We start from the raw sequence: 20,277 nt of genomic DNA on the forward strand, positions 1-20,277 counted from the left end.
AATAACCTTAATTGGAAAGAAGGATGGACTAAGGTTTAAAGGTCTAGGCTGAAACTTGAGGCATCTGGTTCAATTCTCAATCTGACCTTGGCTTTCAGGGTACATATCAGTCCATTACTTAGGCCCATTATTTTTTAAGATGCTGGGGCATTCTTGCACTAAATTTTGTAGAGCGTAATTCATCATACAGCATGTCCCCATGCTGGTTGCTGAGATACCCAGGCTTTCACACACGTGGATCCATCAGCAGTCCTGGGCCAAGTAATTGCTTGATCACAAAGTGTGGGATAATTCCCAACTTTCCTAGCAGCTATACTCAGCCTTAAAGCTTATAGGCTGACGTCTCTGGAGGAGATTTGGGGGCCTTGTTTTTTGGGGGGTTTCCATGTTCCTGTCTGACATCCTCCTTTTTGCCACAACCTTTTTGACCAATTGTAATAGAAACAGAGGTGACAGTTCTGGTAAGGGGAGGCAGGCAGGGACTTTGCTTAGCTGCCACCCCCGGAATGGCGGGTGTAACTTCATGGCATCAACTCTTCCCAAGGAGATTACCTATAGTCAGATATTCGTACTAAACTTTTTCCCAGTGATGCTTCTTTTTTATCCTTTTTTTGAATTAATAAATATGTGCTTCAGTTTGATGTTTCTCCAATGCTAAAGACCTTTGCTTCCTCAGAAATGTGAAGGGAATAATCTCCCTTTATTTTCAATTGGATTAAATTCAGCAGAGAGCTTGGGAACCCATCTTCTCTGCAGCATTGTCTCTTATCAGGAAATTGCTTAAATCATAAAAGACATCACGTACCTCAGCTTCATGCTTGCACTGACTCAGGCTGGATCCTGTTACAAGGTGGAGAGTGAGGAGAGAGTTTCTTTGACTAATAGATTCTTTGCTTAATCTTGTTGTTTCTTATTTACTTTGCTCTTCCTGTTCACTTATTTTCCAGGACTGTGGTGGCCTCCTGTCTGAAGGGGACAATCAGGGCTGTTACCCTCTGGACGGGCACATCCTCTGCAAGACCTGCAATTCTGCTCGGATCCAGGCTCTGACTGCCAAGGCCAGCACTGATCTCTGAGTATCAACTGTGACCCTCCCCAGGATGCCCACTGGGGGATATTGCACAAGCTTTGCATGATTTCTTTCCAGCCTAGGGTCTGAATCTCTGTTATTGAAAAAAAAAGGAAAAAAAAAAAAAAAAAGAAGAAAAAAAAAGTAAAACTGGAAGGCCTTGGAACAAGGGGGCAGTTTGAGAGGCCATGTTCAGACTGCCCATGACAGGCACCTAATTTAGACACAACTGTCCAGGAGGGCAGTGAGTGAGTCACAGCAGCTGCTCTATCTGCAGCTCATGGAGTTAAGGGTCACAGCACCTAAGTTACCTGCCTGTATAAGGAGGTCTGAACATGGTCCTTACTATGCTTCTGTGTTTGATTCTTGTTTGTTGAGAAGTACATGAAGGTAGAGGGTCAAGGATGGCTGAAGTAGTCATTTCTCCCAAGTTATTTTGAGAACCTGAGCAGCTCTCACTGAAGTCGTGGGACTTCAATGTCTGCTGATGATTTTAATGGGATCTGTGTCACCAGCAGAAGTAGCTCCACTGTCCTAGAAGGTGTGAGAGCAGACCCAGCATTAACACAAACAGTGCAACTGCAACTGTACTGCACCTGAGTGTAAGTGTGATCTTGTGTCCTTGGGACACAGATTGGTCATTTCTTAGGCCCTTACTTGTCTCCATTCCCTTCCAGTTCAATTGTGTTTTTCTTTTACTCATGAAAGTCTACTTAGCTATAGCATAAGTTTATTCAGTAGTGATGCTTCCAATTCACAATGTATGAGCAATCACAGAAAGATGAGAGCTTGCACACACTACACACACACTACACACTACACACACACAACATGCTTTTGATTTACCAGAAGCATAAGCCAGTCACATCCCTTGAGAAGATATTTAAGGGATGTGGGGCTGGAAACACATTTCTGAAATCCCAGTGGTTATAAAAAGATAAAAATGACTACATAGAACTGCAGTGCAAAGCGATGCTCAAAAAAATCTTACGCCATTCTCTCATACAGCCCTTTCTAGTGGACCACTGGGAGTGTTGGTCTCTGGGTAGACATTCAAGCAATAAAGTCTTTTTCCATCTCCTGTTATTACAGTGGGGGGATTTTCCTTCAGCAGTAATAGGGATTGAATCAGGCTTTGGGATGATACACATTTCTCTGATGTTAACACATGTGATCTGTATTTTTCAATTTAAAAAATCAGGTCTTGTTTCAACAACAGCAAAAATATAATCCTAAATACATGCTCAGTTTTCATCCTAAAAAAGCTAAAGAGGGTATTAAACCCTTCACTATGCCATTCCAGAAAACAGGCAATTTTTTTTTTCTTCCATTTTCATCCCAGCCACTTTTAACTTGCCTCTGTGAAATTCATGGCAGTAGAGTGCTGGGCCAGCAGCAGCATTTTCATCTTCAGTCCAGAATCAATATATATCCCAAGGTAAATAAAACCTGGGCACAGATAATCCGTTTTTTTTTTTTTTTTTTTTTACATGATCATGGGTTTAGGGTTTCTTTTGGTTTTTTTACTTTTGTTAATTAAAAACAAATCAAAAAATTAGAAATCCATGGCATTCTGAGCAGCTATAATAGTCTTGTTCATGAAACCCATAATAACTAAGGTGCAAATTACATAGTGAGGGAGTAATTTTCATATCACTGAATTGACATTAATATCTTATTTGCAGATGTAATCAAGGAAAATACCTTTCTTTGCACTTAAATTAAGAAGCAGAACTGAAACAGTTGCAGGATGATTGACCATAAAAGTGACAAAATGTAACTTTTCAAGAGTAAGTTTCAAGATCTTTATTTCATGCATCTCACTGAAAAACAATAAGAATGTGGTGCTTTCCTCTTTGTATTAGGCTTCTGTTATAGAGAATAATTATATCCACTAATGCTGAAAAGTTAGATGAGCTGAACTGATAGGAAACAAAGGAAAAATTGTGATGTGATACTGCAGCTCCTGCATATGGTACATTTCTTTTCACTTTAGCACTAACCTTTCTGGAAGAGCACTGTGATATTCAGTAGCTTCAGCTGTCTGTGGTAAATTCAAATACAGAAATGCCATTCTGAAACCTCCGTTCCTTACATGGTTTATATGTTGGCAAACTTCACCAGTGTCAGGGAAGTTTCCCAAAAGTCACAGCTTGAAATAAATCCTTCTTTGTGGAAGGGTGGCATCATTGAGCAGAAGACTTCCTTCACCACCGTAGGGCTGTTCTGAAGCAGTTTGACTTTTTATACTGGATTTCTGCCCTGGCCTGCAAGAATGTTACTGCCTCAGACATAAACAGATTTTTTGGCACTCTGGCTCCCACGAGGTTCCACCTGGGCTCCTGAACCGTGGCATGTAAGGTCCTTCTGAGCTCGCTTCTTGACACGCAGTCTGCACCACCACCAGTCCAAAAAACCTTGCAAATACTGAGCAAATCTAGTTTGAACTAACCCTGCAAAAGCAGGGGAGGTCAGTGCTGGGATACAAGCACAGGTGATAATGTGATGCATTTGGGTGCAGAATGAGCCATTCATCAGGCAGAAAACGTAGCTCTGATCTTCCTTACTCTTGTGATGAGTCTCTCTGATGAGACTCTCCTGGATAAGGGTGAGGTAATTGATGGGAACAAGCTGCTGTGCCTTCCAGCAGAATGTGGCCTAGACTAAGGACTCAAGTTCAGAGCCTTTGGGCTTTTTATGGCCCTGCCATAGGCTGGACTGGAGCAAGTCATATGGCTCCTTGTCTTCTGCCCTCTGCATGAGAGAGCTTCCTTGCAGTTTCCCAGAGACATTATGGGATTAAACTAGTCACAGACTAGCACAAACTACTGATTTCTGGAGCTCTATTTTCTCTTTCCAGAAAAATTGGCTGGTATGTAGGCCTGGGATTCCAGCCCATTTCAATGCATGCGGCCAGCCAGGAGATCCAGCTCTGAATCCTCTCTGTTATGAGAGTGCTGTGGTGAGTTGGGCTGGCATGCAGGGAGGTGAGAGCCAAACTTTTCAAGCATTAAATACTTCATGGATGAAATATGATTGACAAAGATTGAACAGTGTTGATGTTTGAGGTGCTGTGGCTGGTTTCTTGGCCTGATACATCTGTGCAAAGGTACTATGATGGGTTTTTTTCACCCCTAGACACCAAAGCCATCTGCGCATTGGAAGGAGGCGGTGTCCAAAACCCCCTTCTTTTTTCTGTGTGGTTTTGTTTTCCAAAATTGCCATAAATATATTTGAAAGATATAGTATCACACAGGCTCTCATCACCCACATGTATATGGAAATCTCCCTGCTGATGCTTCAGGATTTAATAAGAAATGCTGGTGGGATTTATCTCAGTTGCACTGCAATTAAGAACCACTGGGATATGGCTTCATCACAATATTTATCACATACTTATATCATATTTATCTGTTCCAAAGAAGGAGTCTTTTTGCCAAAGAGACATTGCTTTTCTCAAGTTGGACCTTCTTTAGCCATGACAAAAATTCACATCATCTGTGGCTGTGGTAATGTCCAAACTGTTCCTTTCAGAAAGAATTGGAAGATCACCCAAACATTTCTGTTCAAGTCTGCAGTTTCTGCTTATGCTGCTTTGTCTTTGTCTAGCATTTGTTGGCAAGTCGGGCCTGATCCCATGATTTCTGTGGCCAGACAGGGCCCAGGATCAGGTTCTAATTTAGCAAAATATTTATGTCCCTGGGGTTTGTTTAAGTGCAGACTTAAAGCCATTGCATGGTGTGACATAAGCCATTAATACCAGACTGCTTCTTTATCCCCTGATCACACAGGTTTGATCTGGGTAGGATGTGGGCACGGTTAAATTTCTATCAAATTATCCAGAACACAGGAAATGGCTTCTGTGTCACCCTTGTGCCAACTGCAGGAGAACACCACAGCTGATCAAATGTAACATTTGGATGACAGGAGGCTGAGTTGTTACAAGATGAGTGCTTTGTGTTGGGTGGTTGTGGCATCTTCCATATGTCACAAGTAGCCCTACAGCCAGATTTACTGCATCTTTGAGCAATGGCTTTAAAACTCTCTACTTAAACTTTCTCCAGGAGATTGGGTTGCCTTGGTTACAGCCCAATCCTTAAGCACATCCCCAAGGCAAACACTAGTATTTTGTGAATGTGATGGTTTTATTGTCACTTATTTTATCCATTGAACATTGCTTTTAAAAACAGAAAACCACACCAGTTCTTTAGCCTATCAGATAACACACCTTTAATTTTGGTTTTGGGAAGGGTGTTAATACTTTAATTCTTAGATTTTTATCATGGCTGCAAAACACTTGAGTAATGACTTAATCATAGAGGTGTGGGAGTACCAAAGTGTTTGTCACTCTACATAATAGTGTTCATCCTGATAGCAGGAGTGAGGCTTTCACAAAACACAGGCCTTAAGTTGACTTCCTGCCTATCAGCAAAATGTGCCTGAGAAGAATGAAAAAAAAAAAAAAAAAAAAAAGTGGCTTTAAAGAAATGGTGGTTGTTAAAGAGAATATGCAACAAGTCTGTCTGAAATCTCTTTGGGCCTGTTATGGCTGCTGCCTGGCTTAGGTTTGATAGATGCTTGTTCCTTTTGATTTTGGGAAAGTCTGGAAGGCAAGGGATAACAGGACCCAAGAGAAGGTTCTTGAGAGAAATCCCATGTCAAGGATAGATGTTAGACACCTGGTGCTCGCACTGAGTGGCTCAGAAAGGGTTTTTAGTTGCTGACTGGTGTCTGATGGTGCCTGGTTCCTGCAGTGGGGTCACAGTGGTGATTTGCTGTTTGTTCAGCAGACTGGGAGGACAGCACCTCACACAGGTTCAGTGCTGCAAGCTGGGGCTCTTGGAGAGGGGTGCTGAACCATCCCACTGTGGTGAAATTCCCACGAGAAAACACCAGTGATGGTAACTGAGGGTTGGTTGTGGAAGGAGGGCAGGAACTGCTCCATAACCTAGAGGTTAGTAAAATACAGACCAAGAGAGCTGTGAGAACACTATTTCCAGTTAGAGCTGGTTGCAATTTTTACACTAAATTACGTGATAGCAGAAGGGCAATTTTTTTTAATGAGAAGTTCTCTCTTTTTGCAGTGTTACCCACAAAATTTTTGGGGGTTGTTTTTGCTGTTATGATTAAAATTATACTGAATTTTTATCTAAATAAATTTCAGAATTGTTAACAAATATTTTTATATTTCAAAAACCCATGTCTTCTTTCACAGTTGTTTGTAGTTCTTGGGTTTCTTCTGCTGGTAAATTAAAGTTTCTGTTACAATTTTGAAAACTTTTCTGGATAAAAATTCTACTTAAAACCAAGCAAATGTTCTTGGGAAATGGTTCAGTATTGGACCTGGTGAAATAGAAAAAGCTTTGAAACTTTTTACAAGATTTTTTTCCTATTTTTAACTAGTTTTGCTAATTTTGAAGTCACTGTTTCCTTTGTTAGAACAATCCAAGTAATGTGACTCTTAAAATAACAGTGTTACTTCTGTTGGATTAATTTTTCTTATCTGTCTTAAAGCCATGGAGTGGCTGGCTATAGGGACTGCCAGTGTCTTTTTCTGTGGCAACTGCAATTTTTTTCTTTGTTTTTATCTTGGGGTCTTTTTCTGTTTGGCTTTTCCCCCTGAAATTACTGAAGAATATAGGCACATTATGGCAACTGACATGAAAATCAAGAGATACTTGAATTTCATCTCCTTTCTGGGCTTGGGAATGACATTTTTCCTTAAACATTTCTAGAAATATTACCTGTCTCCCTCAGCATTTCAAGTTTGAAGTTGCAACAGTTGGTTGCCCAACTGGCATTTGGAGCCTGAGAGAGAAGAGACTTTACACCTGTGAAATGATAACATTCATCCAGCATCTGAAAATCTAAGAGAAAAAACACAGCCTCAGTAAGTTTCCTGGTGGACACTGAGGAACAGCTCTCACTTCAGCCTGGAAATTTTCTGCTGTGGTCTGAACAAAAGCTGGGTTCCACCCTTGCAGAGCAGTCTGGCACACACACACACACGTGTCAGGTGTTTGTGGGGCTGTAACTGAGCAGAAATACAGGCTGCAATATTGACTGTTGCTACTTACACTGCACTGGGATTTATTCCTGACTACGTGTCCCTGGTCTCTTTGGCTTCGTGTAACGTGTGGAAGCACGGGTAGCAAGAGCATCCAGTTAAAACTTTTTTTTTTTTTTTTAATTTTGCTATTTGTCCAGTATTCTTATCCTACTTAGATGTTTTAGAAAATGAGGAAGGAAACAGAAGCCCCAGTGGTGGCATTACCTTAACATTTCCAGGGGTTGGCGTCCCTCCCCAGGAACATCACACTTGGGGTGTCTCTGCTTTCCTGCCTCTGCTCCCCTTGTCCACAAGCCTCTCTCTTACCCACTTTTTCCATGTCCTCAATGTGCACTCATCTTTGCAGTAAAGACGGTTTCTTACTTACTTCACCGAGGTATTGTGAGTCTTAGCGAGTAGTTGGAAAAACTTTTTCAGATCTTTAATCAAGTAGTTTTGTGCGTCCTTAGTATCAGTGGCCTGCCATATGGATATCAAAGAAAATTGTTATAATTATTGCTTTTAAAATGATTATGAAATTGTGCCTTACTTTTTCAGTCATATTTAACCATGTAATTTAGAACCACATGATTGCAGGGATTTACCATGAAGAAATATGTTTGAAGGATAGTTTGTTTTTTAAATATTTTTTTTCTCAAAAATTATTTTATTAGCTTTTCCTCTTTTATTTTTTCCTCCAGTTATATTCCTTTAATATGTTTGTGTAAAAGGGCAGCCAGAATTTGCATTCGTGAGAGACAGAAGATTTTATTTGGTCTTGTACGTAGAGCTTTCATTTTCTTTTATGTTCCTTCAGGAAAATTCCTCTCTCCCCAATTACTCATGCTGAGATGTCTTTAAATGCAGGCTGACCAGTAAGGGTTTTTTGTTGCTGTTTAATTTAGTGTGTGGTTTGCTTTGTGGTTGTGGTTTTTCTTTTAATTAACCAGATATGGGGTGCTGGGGAGGCATTGCACATTAATGCAGAACGTTAATGCTAATTTTCACAGAAAAGACAAAATTAGAGTCTTTCCCTGTCTCCAGTGCAGTTTTGTTACTGCTCTGTGTACAACACTAATATTAAGCCAGACTGTAAAGGCTAAATACTCAGAGTGACCTACTTCCATTCACCAGCAAGAATCCTTTGTCAGCTGACTCCTGTTTGTTTGTTCATTTTTAAATGTCGGATTACAGAACGAGCATCTCCTAAAGATGAAAGAAAACAGTGTTTTCATGTGCAGGAAATTTGGGGTTGCAGCAACAGAACATTTTCTTTGTGAATTTGGATGTCATGGTGTTTTAAGCTCCTGCCTGGAGCCTAAATCAATTTGGCCTCTCATCCACTTCATCTAACTGGTGCTCCTAAAAGGCTGCAGCCCTGCAAAAACTCATGCAGCATTTTTGGCTGCCTTCCCTTGCTCCCATTTGGTACATATTTGCACAATTTAACTGAGCTTTTCTTTCTGCTGAAGGTCAGATGCAAGCGATACGAAACACTAAACTTTATAAACAAGCAAAACCATTTCAACCACAGCATTTTGGACTAGAATGGGTTTTTAGGTGGCGCACTGTCTGCTGGCCTTTGGAGAGGGGATCCTGAGACTGCATTGGACTGGAACTGGAGGCAAAGCCACAAGCCTTGTTTTTTTTTTTTTTTTTAATAAACTACTTACTGTAATCCAGCTACACAGTTTCAGCCTCACACTTCAGAAGAAGCTTCCAGTAGCTATGCACGTACAGGCACTTTCTCTCTTGCAGAAAGTGAAACTTTCCCAACCAGAGTAAATTTAACCTATTGCATAAGATGCTGGAAGTTGGTTGTTTTTTTATTTTCCTTGGGAGTCTCACTGTAACCTCTGTGTGCAGAGGATGAATAGCTTTCTTTTTCCCCCTCTTTTTTTTTTTTTTTTTTTTTTTTTTCTGACGAGATTAGATGTTGCATATTGATGAGCTAGCATTTCAAAGGTCTGTGGGGCTTTGGAACATATTAAGAATCTCTGAAGTTTAATATTCACCATGTTTTAAATATTCAGAAGGAAAAATCTGCATAAAATGGCTTTTGATAAATATGTTCTAGGGATTCTTTCTTTCTCTCTTACACAAGCATTGTGGGGATTGTGGCTGTGCCAGTTTTGTTCCAAAGTGTCTTTTCTTTCAGGATTTCAGGATCATTTTGGTTCCACTTGTATGCCCAGTATCAGTCCTGAAGTCGTTATGGTTTCTACTGGGATTGTACAGCATGCAGGTGGATGTGACCAAGAAAAAGGCTCAGCTGAGCATTGGAGTTCCTGAATATCTGCTTGGGGGCTCCCTCCTGATGACAGCTGGGCACATCCAGCCCTTTTCTGTGCCTGCTTCTCATGATGGGGTTGGGATCAGCCCAGTGGTCAGGCCCGGATGAGACCTTTCTGCAAAGGTGCTCTATACCAGTGGGGTTTTGAGATTGGAAAGGACAATATCCTGGGTGCAGGAGCAAAGCAAAGTGTCATTTGATGCATCTCAGATCTCACAGGGCAGTCTCCCCTTCCTTGGAAGTCTCTTTGAGAATCTCAGCAGTAAAAAAAAAGTGCCTTTAGGAGAAATCCTCCCCTGGGCATGCTCTGTTTCTCATGCTCTTGAAAATCTGTTTCAGGCTTTAGATGAGGAGGATGAGTTGCTGGCTGCAATGGTGCAGCTGTTTTGCTGCATTACCAACATGTGTCCCATGGTACATCCCAGGGTGTTGCAGGACAGCGCTTTGGTCCCTCTCACACGCAGCCTTGACTTTGTCACACCAGTCCCTGTTGAATCAGTGCCTGGTATTTGTTCTCAGGACCGCTCTGGCTCAGGCCAAGGGCACCTCATGCCTCTATGCAAAAGGTGGTGCTTTCAGGTTTTACCTTACAAATAATGCAGCCCTTTCAAACTCACCTTTCTTCTCTTACGTATTCTTGACAGAAGTAGGATTTTAAATATTTCATAGCATTCTTCTTTCTTCTTCCTTTTTTGCCAGATGCCTTGAAAACATTGTCAGATTACGATCTGGGGGGGATCAGGATCAGTTTCCTTTCCTTCTTGATTGCATGGTGTAGGTTTGCAATTAGGGTTTTGTCCTTTTTTCTTTTTTTTCTTTTTTTTTTTTTTTGTTAGTCTTACAGAACAGATGCCTTCATTTTATGCAGAGAAAGATTGTCTATGATCAGAGCTAATCCAGGATGGCAGGATTGGACCCCCACAGTGAAAGCTAGAAAAGTGATTGCAAAAGTATTCTGTTTCTCCATTATTAATTGCACAGGAAGTTTCCACCAAAGGCTCATGTAGCCCAACTGGCCTATGTAATAAGTAGCAGGGCCTGTAATTACAGTCTGTCTTCTGATCCTATCTGTGCTCTGACTTTCTAGGCACTGCAATTCTATTTACAACTGGTTCTCTGTCACCTTTCTAAATTTTTGATTGGTCACTAAGGGAAGGAGAGCACGAGCCATGAGCCCTGAGAGGTGCAGCGAGTACAAACAAGGGAGTCCTCCTCCCTCTCAGGTATCTGCCTGATTTGGGACACAGAGCACGAGGAGCAGGAGGATGTTACCAGCCATGCAGCAGAGGAAGTGGGCTGCCTGCCAACTGGGCATCTTTCAAGACCTCAGAGTTCTTTATAGGACTGGAAATTTGAACCTTTCACACGTCTTAACTAGTGTACTCTCCTGTGAGATAGTTCATCAGCATTTCTTTGCTCGGAGCTGTTCCTACAGGATTTGACCTTTTTTCTCTGTAAGATTCAAGGTTTTATGGTTGCAAAGAGATCCTTCCCCATATGGCATGAGGAGGGAGATGGCTGTTGGCATCAAGCAGAAAGCTGTGTTACAAATCCTGGTATCAATGTAGAAAGCAAGAGGAACTTGAGTGGGAGGGGGAAGGCAGTGATTTACACGTGGTTCAGTACCAGGTTCACCAGCCCTGAGCACCAGTGAGCACAGCCTCAAGCAGATGAGCTCCCTGGGGTGTCAGTTCTGAGACCTGCGAGAGAATAATGGGCTCCTCATGGGAGTGTTTGGTGCCGGTCACGTTGCAGTAATCTCTTGTCTCTGGAAACATGCACTAAACTTTGGGTAAAGCTACAGAATGGTGCCCCCCAGACTTTTTCCTCAAGGCAGACTCTCAGTGTTATGTTTGATCAAGAGGAATGAAAGCCATTAGGAAAATACTGCACTCTGCAATAAAACCCATTAACAATCTACTATGGACACTTTTAATGTCCATTAAACTGTTACACAAATTGTCCCTTTTCTACAGCCTGCACTGTTATTTCATTATTTTTAACCTGACTTCTGTTTAAAAAAATACCCCTCAATTATTTTTTATTTTTTTGTAACTCTGCTTCTAAGAAAGTTGATGCTTTAAAGGGGAAAAAAAAAAACCCTTAGTTTCAAACATGGGTTTTTCAGGCTTCTAAATTAATAATTTCTACACCTGACCCAGTTCCTGCAGCTGCCAAAAAAGAAAAGAGAAAGCTATTTAAATTTCTCATAGAACCATTTATCTCTTAAAATATGCCAAGGCAATTTGAGGTGGGGGTGGAGACTCAGCTATTTATCTCAGCAGCTTGATTTTTCTCTTTATGTTTCTAACTGTCAGGGGGAAAAAACCGGTAGGAAGCTATTCTTGGGCTATTATTGATGTATTGTGTTGCCATTATGCAGGATGTCTGCTTTGCTATATACGGAAGGACATTAATAATAGCCATCTCCCCTGCCCCCACCCTCGGTTCCTCTTTGGGAAGATATGGTTTAACTGGAGCATCTGCTGTGTTCAAATTGCTGCTCCTTCCTCCCCTTCCCCCAGTTCATTCCCAAACTAGTTTTAGGAACCAGGGCTAAGGAAATAAGGAGACATTATTTTTGCCATTTTTCTGCCTACTTCTGTGATTGCTCCAGGCAAATAATTTCCATGCCCTGTACCTGTCTACCCTTTTCCTTCCCATGTATTGCCCCTGCTTTCATTTTAAGTTCATCAATGCAAAGAAAAAAAACTCTTTCTTGCTCTCTTTTTCTCACAAAGGCTGGCTGGCAGAACAGGCTCAGCAGCAGACCTCTGATTTGTTATTACCCAGCATTTCATATCCACAAACATCGGTTTCATTATTTCCAATTAGTAGGAAAATGTATTCCCGTTCCCATCCCTCCTACCCCAGGTTTAAAACATTGTTATGAGACTTTAAAGGGTCCGTCTACTTGTTTAAAGACTTGGATGCTTGTTTTATTTTTGGAAGCAGAGTGTACAGTGAACAGGAATAGTTTGATGTTTAAAAAATAGCCCCAGTTCAGCATTCCCCTGAAGTGCGGGAAGTCCTGTCTCCACAGGGCTGTGCCAGCAGCGTGACAGCCCAGAGAGCAAAGCCAGCTTGAAAAGGAAAAAGAACTGGCTTGCCCCACTTCATCTGTGAGAAGAGAGAGGTGAAAATAATAAACGTGGCAAGAAAATAAAGGGCAGAATTGCTCTGATTTTTTATTTTAATGGCTGTTCCTATGTCTCCTGCTGATTTTGTTCCATAGTAGCTCTGCTTATTCAGCATTTTTTATAATCAGGACCATGTGCTTTTTCAAGGTATCATAATTTTTACTTTTCATTTGTTGAGTTGTAGTCTTGCCCTGGTCCCCATAGAGTATGGAGCCACTTTGGCTTGGGCACTGAATGAAAACAGTTAGGAGAGCTTACCTAGAATTTGGAACCAGCAAATGCAATAAGAATATTTTCCAGTCTGATATAGAGAAGTTTTCAAAATAGGAATTCTACATGGCAGGAATGCCTTCACTGGGGGAAATGCTTAGATTTCAAAATGAAAGGGAGATGGCCATTCAGTGTAGTTTCTCGTTGCTTTTATAATCTTCCTTGGTGGTGTACAAAGAGAAAAATGACACCCTGTGTTGCCTAAACTACGCCAGAGCCCAGCATCTCCTCTGCAAACATTTGCTCCAGCTCCAGCTTTCCACACTGCTGCAGCATGGGCGTGAGGAAGGCCTGCTAAGGGAACAAGGTCAACCTCATCCTCTCCACAGCCGCTCCCCATGGTGAGTCTGCGTCCAGCCTAGGGCTTGATCCTGCCTTCCTAGTGTGAATGTTTTGCCAGAATCAGCTGTTTTCTCTCTGCCATTAGCTATGGGATTGTGTGCAATGATGAGGATTTGCAGGGAGGGAGGAGAAGATCCTGTTCCAATTAGGCTGCCTTTGTGCTAATGTTTCATTCAGGGCTGCATGAGATAAGAGCAGTTTGAACTGAAATGCACAGCCGGAGGTTGTAGTTTGAGTTTCAACTGTGTTGAGATGGTACCCATTGAAAATCCAAACTGGAGCTCTTTTTTGCATCTGCCAGTGCTTTACTGACAGCTCTGTGTGGGCTGGAAACACATTTCAGTTTTGAAAATGGACATTTTGTGCCTTGTCTCCCAAGTCTGATCTAGTTCTTTGCTTTATCCACCTAAGGAGTATTTCTAATGTGCCTAAGTAGCTAAGCTCCTGACAAGCATCTCAACAGAACAACCAGCTAGGTGACAAGTAGGCTATTGACAGAGCTGCCTTTACAAAAATTAAGTAAAGTATTCCACTTTCTTCACTGTGTGCCTTTTCAGAGACCTGCTGTGCTCTTTTATGGACAGCAGAGAAACAGTCCCAATGCTGAGCAGGGATGGGAACTAGGAGGGTGAAGGAGAAGCAAGAGGCTAATGCTGAGCATCTGTATAGGGATCTCTATAGGGATAAGCAAAGCAATGGCTTATCCCATCAGTGCAGCTTGTCTTGCTGTACACACCCTGTTGTCTGGTGGGCAACTGTTCTGTAGCAGAGGTGCTTGGGTATATCTCCTCAAACATCTCTTCCTGATCAGAACTCCAGAGTCATTCATATGTGAAGAATTTGTTCCCTTAATAATGTCTCTTATAAAATCCACATCACTCATTTTTTATATAATGCTAGAAGAGAAAATCTGAAGATGAACCAAAGTTTGATTGGTGCTACTGTATTAAAAAGGTTGATATGCTCTCGTTTTCGATTCTCAAAGTAATCTTTTAGCAAAATTTTCCCTGCTGTGATCAGACAGGAAATGCAAGGTGTATTGGGAATGCAGAGAAGGGAAAGACTTGATGTTTTGATGCTCCAAACAGCACCACCGTTACCTCCTCTACTGTCTCTTTGGAGAGTGAGAACTGAGTATTGGTAGAGATATGAGCAGAGCCAAGTAATGGCCGGACTTCTCTCATGGTCTTGCTAGAAAGGATCTGCCTTGGTGAGAGATCAACTTCCTTAATGGTCCTATACTTTCCCATGTCACAGCTTGTGTTGTGGACAGTCAGAGAGCCTGAAGAGCAGCCTCCAGTGCAGCCTCCAGTGTCTTCCCTCTAGTTAGTCAAATGAGAGACTTTGAGTACTAATTCTGCATTTATTGAAATCACTTTCCAGAAGAGAACAAACAGCAGAGGTTTGTCATGTTTCAGAGCCCAACCTCTCACTCTGGCTTTACCTGTGGGCAGATACAAGGGAGTCTGAACCACACATAGGTCATTCCAGAAGGATTCCTCTTGGCTACAGGCCCCATGGAACCCCCTAAAGTCTGGGAGAATTATTCAGGTCTTTCAGACTGCAAGGAGGAAGTGCCCCCAGGAATGTATTTGCCCTATGTAGCTGCTATGCTTTGGCCCATCCCTGCCAGTTGCAGACCTGTGTGCTCCGAGGGCTCACCGGGGATGATCTGTACTGGATGTGCAGTAGTTCACAGTGGTTTGAGGTGGTGTTTCAGCTTCATGGTGGTTTTTGGTTTAGCCCATGAGATGGAGAAGGTTTTGCGTTGTTGCCTTTGTTGCAGTTGGGAGGGAGCGTGACTGGCTGCTCTCCTGCTTGTCCAGTGTCAGCAGACAGAGGCTCTCAGTGGTGTGGGCAGCATCTTCCTTTAAAATGTGAATCACTAGCCTAGGGATCTGGGCAAGGGGAGGCACAAGGAAGCACTTCCTATATGAGGAATGCTTCTGCTGCACACTCTATGCCCACGGATCCTAATGAAGTAACATTACTTGAGCTTTTAGGACTGGTCTCCTGTCTGTCAGAGCTTGGGGGTACCAGAGTTTTACTCCTTGTAGAGCAAAAGCACTACCTAAGTCTGTGGGGGGCCTAATCCTGCTGCCATTGGAATTTTCCCAATTCCTGTGACTTGCTGAGTGCACCTCCTGTGAGCTGCTGAGTAGCCTCCCTTGTCACTGAACCCATCAGGCCACTTGTCTCCCTCACTGACTAGTTACACAGGGCTTTGAGGGCACTCAGGAAATGCAATCAGCACCTTACAGGATCAATCTGCTAAGCAATAAATGAAGTTTTTTTCTCTGGTAACTTGTGTGCATGAATTGAAAATCATTTATTCCAATTTGTTCTGAGGACAGATGCAGCATATACACATTTTCTATATTTATAAATATATATAGATATATATATTTTGTTCTCAGCTAGTTACCTCTTCTAAACTGCAATTTTCAGAGCAACCGGCATATATTTTTTATTCAACACGTAAAATGACTTTTTACAGTAAGAGAATGAAAGCTGTTTTAAGCATGTGTTTTCTGTATTTTTATTATGCATTATCCAATTATATTGAGATGTATTTTCCTCTTTGCTCTGCTCTTTCGGTTGTTATCCTTTTTATCAGTTATGCTTTTCAAATGTTTTGTAAGGGAAAATAAATATGCAAAATCGCCAGATGCCTTTTTTCTTTGCAGAAGAAGTATCACAAATGCTTTTTTATTACATTTTACCAATCCAATAAACTTCTTATAAATTTCATTTTTGTTTGCTAGCGTGTGAAATTATTTTTTCAAGTTGAATGGTATTTACGTTCTTCCAGCCTCCACCTGCAATTATGCTTCATATCCTTCACCTTTTTCTCTTTTAGGTTCAAAATTTCATTGCGTGGCTCCTGAGCATACCTAATTCAATAGCCTGTTTTACTGTTGGGTGAAGTAAGGATGCAAAAGTGTCCCAAGAGAGGCTCACCCCTGTCATACTGACCGTGTCTTGATGAATTTTGCACTGTTCCTAAAAATGTGTGTCTTTGCAGTGGAGAGCACTCCATTCCTAACCCATGCAGGAATCTGCAGAGTTGGGTTGTAGGAGAAGGGGTCCACAAGTGTTCTCAAATTTGTGTTGTGATGGGGTGACAGCTGAGCCAGACACCTTGCTCTGCAGCTGAATGGAGGAACATTATTCAAACTGTTATGGGCAGAGTAGAAAGAAGTGTGGTTAGCAAAGCCTGTCCTTTCTAGAAACTTGTTTCTAGGCTATCATTGCAGTAAATAATCAGGATTGTTCCCATCTGCTTAAGAAATATCACTGGTCCCCACACAGGCTGACCTCTACCTCTCCAGCCAAAGAACCTGGTGCAGCACTGAAGGCTCTCCCTGACAGAAATGCTTCATGTGGTGGGGAGTCCAGTGTATCCTGGTAAGCTTTTCCACAGATACATGCTAAATGTCTGCACCCTGCTTATAGCCTTTTCTTTTCTCCCCTTTCTATCCTTGGACCTTTTTATAAAAGCCCTTTTCTCTCAGAAATCTACTGCACAGTGCTGCACAGATCATCTTCAGGATGCGATTAATTTCCATGAACTTTAGCAGCCTGGAAGCCTGTGTTGTCTAAGGTGGCCCTCCTGTCAGGGGAGAAGCTGCATCTTTTCTTGAGGTAAGCATCTGAGACAGGTTTGGTTTGTGCCTTTAGGGTTAGATGAGATGAATATTGTCCTCCATATTAGCACAAGTGGTTATCTTAAAAGAATTTTTAAGAGTTGTAGAAAGATCCCAAGCCACATAATACAGCTAAACCCATTCCCTCCATGTTATTCCCAAGAAAACTTTATCTAGTGTGACCTTGAAGACATCTGCATATGGAGATCCCAAAACCTCCCCTGGCAGTCGTCTCTATGGCAGTGTTGTCTTGCCCCTTAAACAGTCTCTCCTACTGTCCAGACCAAATATTCTTGGCTGTAAATTAAATCCCATCCTTACTTTCCCACCACCAGGGAAAATGAAGGACTTTTTTAGTAGGTTATGTATTGTCAGGGGATGCTTTGTTAGCCATGGAAGGAGGTGCAGGCAGCAGCCTCCCTCCCAGCTCCTCCTCCCCTTCCCCAGGGGACTTTAGGAAGGGCCTGTGTTCTCCCTCAGGAAAGGACAAACTGCAGCTTGTTCCTACAGGACACGGGAGTCTGACAGGCTTTGTCTTGGCAGTAAAGGGAGTGTGATGGTGTGGGCTTTCAAGTCTATTCAAACTGCTATATAGTTTTCCAAACTCGATATTATTACTTCCTTTATAGCACAAGGTACTTTTTCCTAAACTTGTTACGATGGAAAACTTCCAGGGATACGTTGTCCACACACAAATCAAAATGCATTAGCAGGCCAGGGGCCAGAGGCTAGGGCCAAGGGTGGGGGAGCTATTAATTCCATAGTTTGGCACTGGTTTTTTTGCATTCAAAGGCTACCAGAATCCTTTGAAGACAATGGAAGCTTTGGGAGTGAAGTGTATCTAAATTCCAGGTGCCAATGGGAGCTGTCCCAGGACTAAGGGAGGGATGGAGGCAGAGGAGACTCTTTGGCTCTGTTGATGACACCCCTGGTCAGATGAAAAGCAGTTGTACCCCTGTGTTCTCCTGGTGCAATTGCTGTCTCCAGCTGTGGCTACTGGAGATTTAAACCACCTGGCTTTGAAGAAAGGTGGGTCTGGAATGTTTATCCTGATGTTTATCTAGGCTAACCTCCTGTATGACTTCTGTGTCAAAAAGGGAGTTTTACTTTGCTTTCTAGTCAATTTTGAGAAGATTTCAGAGGCTTCCTGAGCTTCCTCAGGGGTTTTCAAAGCAGAAAAGAAACCTGGAAGGCTGATAAATCTGTCCCAGTGCTGGTCTTAGCAGGCAGTATTGGTGTTCTGGGAAGGGTTTGGAATAATAATTTGGAAGGGAAGAGCCCAATGCAAGAGAGCAGCAGGGCTCCCTCTGCGAGAAATGGACACTTTCAAAGGGCCATTCCTCCAACAAAGCTTTAGCAGGTTCTTCATGGCAGGGTGAACTGCTTTCTGGAGAAGTGTCTCTCATGCCATTAACTTTCAAGGGACTCTGAAAGATCAGACCAGACCTCTTCCTTTCAGACAACTGAAATGGAGAAGATGAATGGACAAGTGAGTGAGCACTTTCACTGCTCCATTCCCCCCAAAATACAAGTGGCTGCACCACACAGCACCAGCACAGCTGCAAAAACAAGCAGGGGAAAGGGAGGAGTTTGGGTGAGGATGTCAGAAGAATTGCTGCTACTATAAGTGTCACATGTCACAACCTGCCAGGGTCCTGCAAAACAAAGTGCCACTACTCCAGTGACACCAAGGAATTCCTTTCCCCAGGGAGCTCCTGTAAGGAACACTGGGAGCTCTTTGCCTCTGGTCTGCCCCACCAGGCAGTCCTGGTAATGGTGAGTCAAAGGATGAAGCCTACTCTTCTTTTGCTGCTGAGAGTTTTTGGGGACAGTGTTTTATGGATACTGAATCCACTGAAAATACACAAGGTCAGCCCTGGAGCAGAGCAGAGACACAGCAACTGCTTTCCAAGTGCTAACCACCTCCAGTGCGGTGTCACCAGGAGTTACACATGACACTGTTTTCCATGAGGTAAGGAAAAATAAATAAACCCAAATCATTGCATAGCAGAATGGTCTGCTTTTTTATCTTGCCATATTGTTGGTGTTGGACTGAATCTGCTGTCTTAAAGTATAAATATAAAGACGCTGCTAAATCATCACTATTTCAGCAACTAATTAAGGGGTAATGCTCGTGGTGCAGCCGTATATGAGGCAATAAACGGCTTTGGCGGCTGATTAAACGCTGGCACCCAGGCATTTAATTACAGCAAAAGCCAATTACCATGTGCACATTCCGACACCACGGACATTACTCCTGTTCTGTGACGGAACAAGGAAAGGCAATAAACCATGCGATAGAGACATATAGCACAGGACCCTCCAGCTTTGCCAAAACTGCCACCCTTCCTCTCCAGTGGCTCTGGGATGAGGACTTCGTCTCCATATGGAAGGCTTAAAACAAAGTCCCAGAGTAAAAATGCTTTTTAATTTACAGGACTCATTTGACATCTAGAAACAGAGCCAAATATTGCACATCCTCCCTGCACTGAGGAACATTTAACCATTTGTAGAGCCTTATATTCCCACACTCGGGTAACAGATGCATTTAAAGCCCCACCTGAGTGTATTTACCATGGGCAAGTCAGTGACACTGAAGGAAGAGGTTATGTGTAGCCTTTTTTTCCTTCAGTTATGGCATTGAAGAAAGCATAATCAGTTGCAAAACTCCCCATGCCATTCTTCAGTTAATTGATTTAAAAGCTGGAGTCTGATTTTCACAGGCTTTCAGCTCTTGCACCATCCATTTGACTTAACCAGCTCAGCACCTCTTCAAATTAAGCCCTCACTCTCTTTAACCACTAGTGAATTATTCCTTTTAAAGGAGTTTCCTAGAGAAATTCTCTTAGAAAATCCTTGGCACGAAACCTTAGCCAGCCTTGGCATGCAAACCTGCCTCACGCTGGCATTAACAAGCCTCTTATTTAAATGTTGATGAGCTCTTTGCTGCCAGTTAGCAACGGGAAATGCAGTCTGTGTGTTAAATGAGAGCTGGGAATGACTTCCAAATACCAAAATGTTTGTTAAACTCGCAGCCCACCTCTTCCCTCCTTGGGAGTGGGAAGCTTCCCAGCAAATTGGCCCCATTTTGCACAGAAACTGCCAGGGAGGATCAGACCACGCATCCCTCTGGTTCTGTGGCCCACGTGGGACCAGCGCCAGGAGCACAGCTTCCCAGGCACCCTGTGTACCCCTGGTGTGGCTGTCTGCCCCAGGGGACCCTTCCCTGACCCCGTTAATTAGTTATATTCTCAGGCATTGAAGACAGGCTCCCCCTGCCATGGTGCTCATTTGGGGTTAAGTGATTGCTTTTAACCTCTCTCAATACACAGGGGGCTGGTGGCTGTTCCTGTACTGACAATTGAAGAACTGCCCCCTCCCAAAAAACCTTTCTGGACCCCTTTGGTTCTCTGCAGGGCTTTATAGAAATGCATTCCACAAGCTGATTGTAATATTATGTTTATTGA

General features: G+C 42.6%; 1 protein-coding gene across 8 annotated transcripts in view; it reads left to right on the forward strand.

The window, feature by feature from the left end:
* LOC121353799 (LIM domain containing preferred translocation partner in lipoma) overlaps positions 1–15,914 on the forward strand; it is a 335,201-nt gene extending 319,287 nt beyond the window's left edge. For all 8 annotated transcript variants that reach the window (XM_041467937.1, XM_041467935.1, XM_041467938.1 and 5 more), the window contains one exon: positions 948–15,914. In XM_041467937.1, coding sequence (XP_041323871.1) covers positions 948–1,076 — 129 coding nt within the window. In that variant the 3' untranslated portion in view covers positions 1,077–15,914. The remainder of the gene's footprint in view (positions 1–947) is intronic.
* The last annotated feature ends 4,363 nt before the right edge of the window (positions 15,915–20,277 follow it).

This window comes from Pyrgilauda ruficollis, unplaced genomic scaffold (assembly GCF_017590135.1).
Source record: "Pyrgilauda ruficollis isolate IOZ18807 unplaced genomic scaffold, ASM1759013v1 scaffold21, whole genome shotgun sequence".
Taxonomy (NCBI): Eukaryota; Metazoa; Chordata; class Aves; order Passeriformes; family Passeridae; genus Pyrgilauda; species Pyrgilauda ruficollis.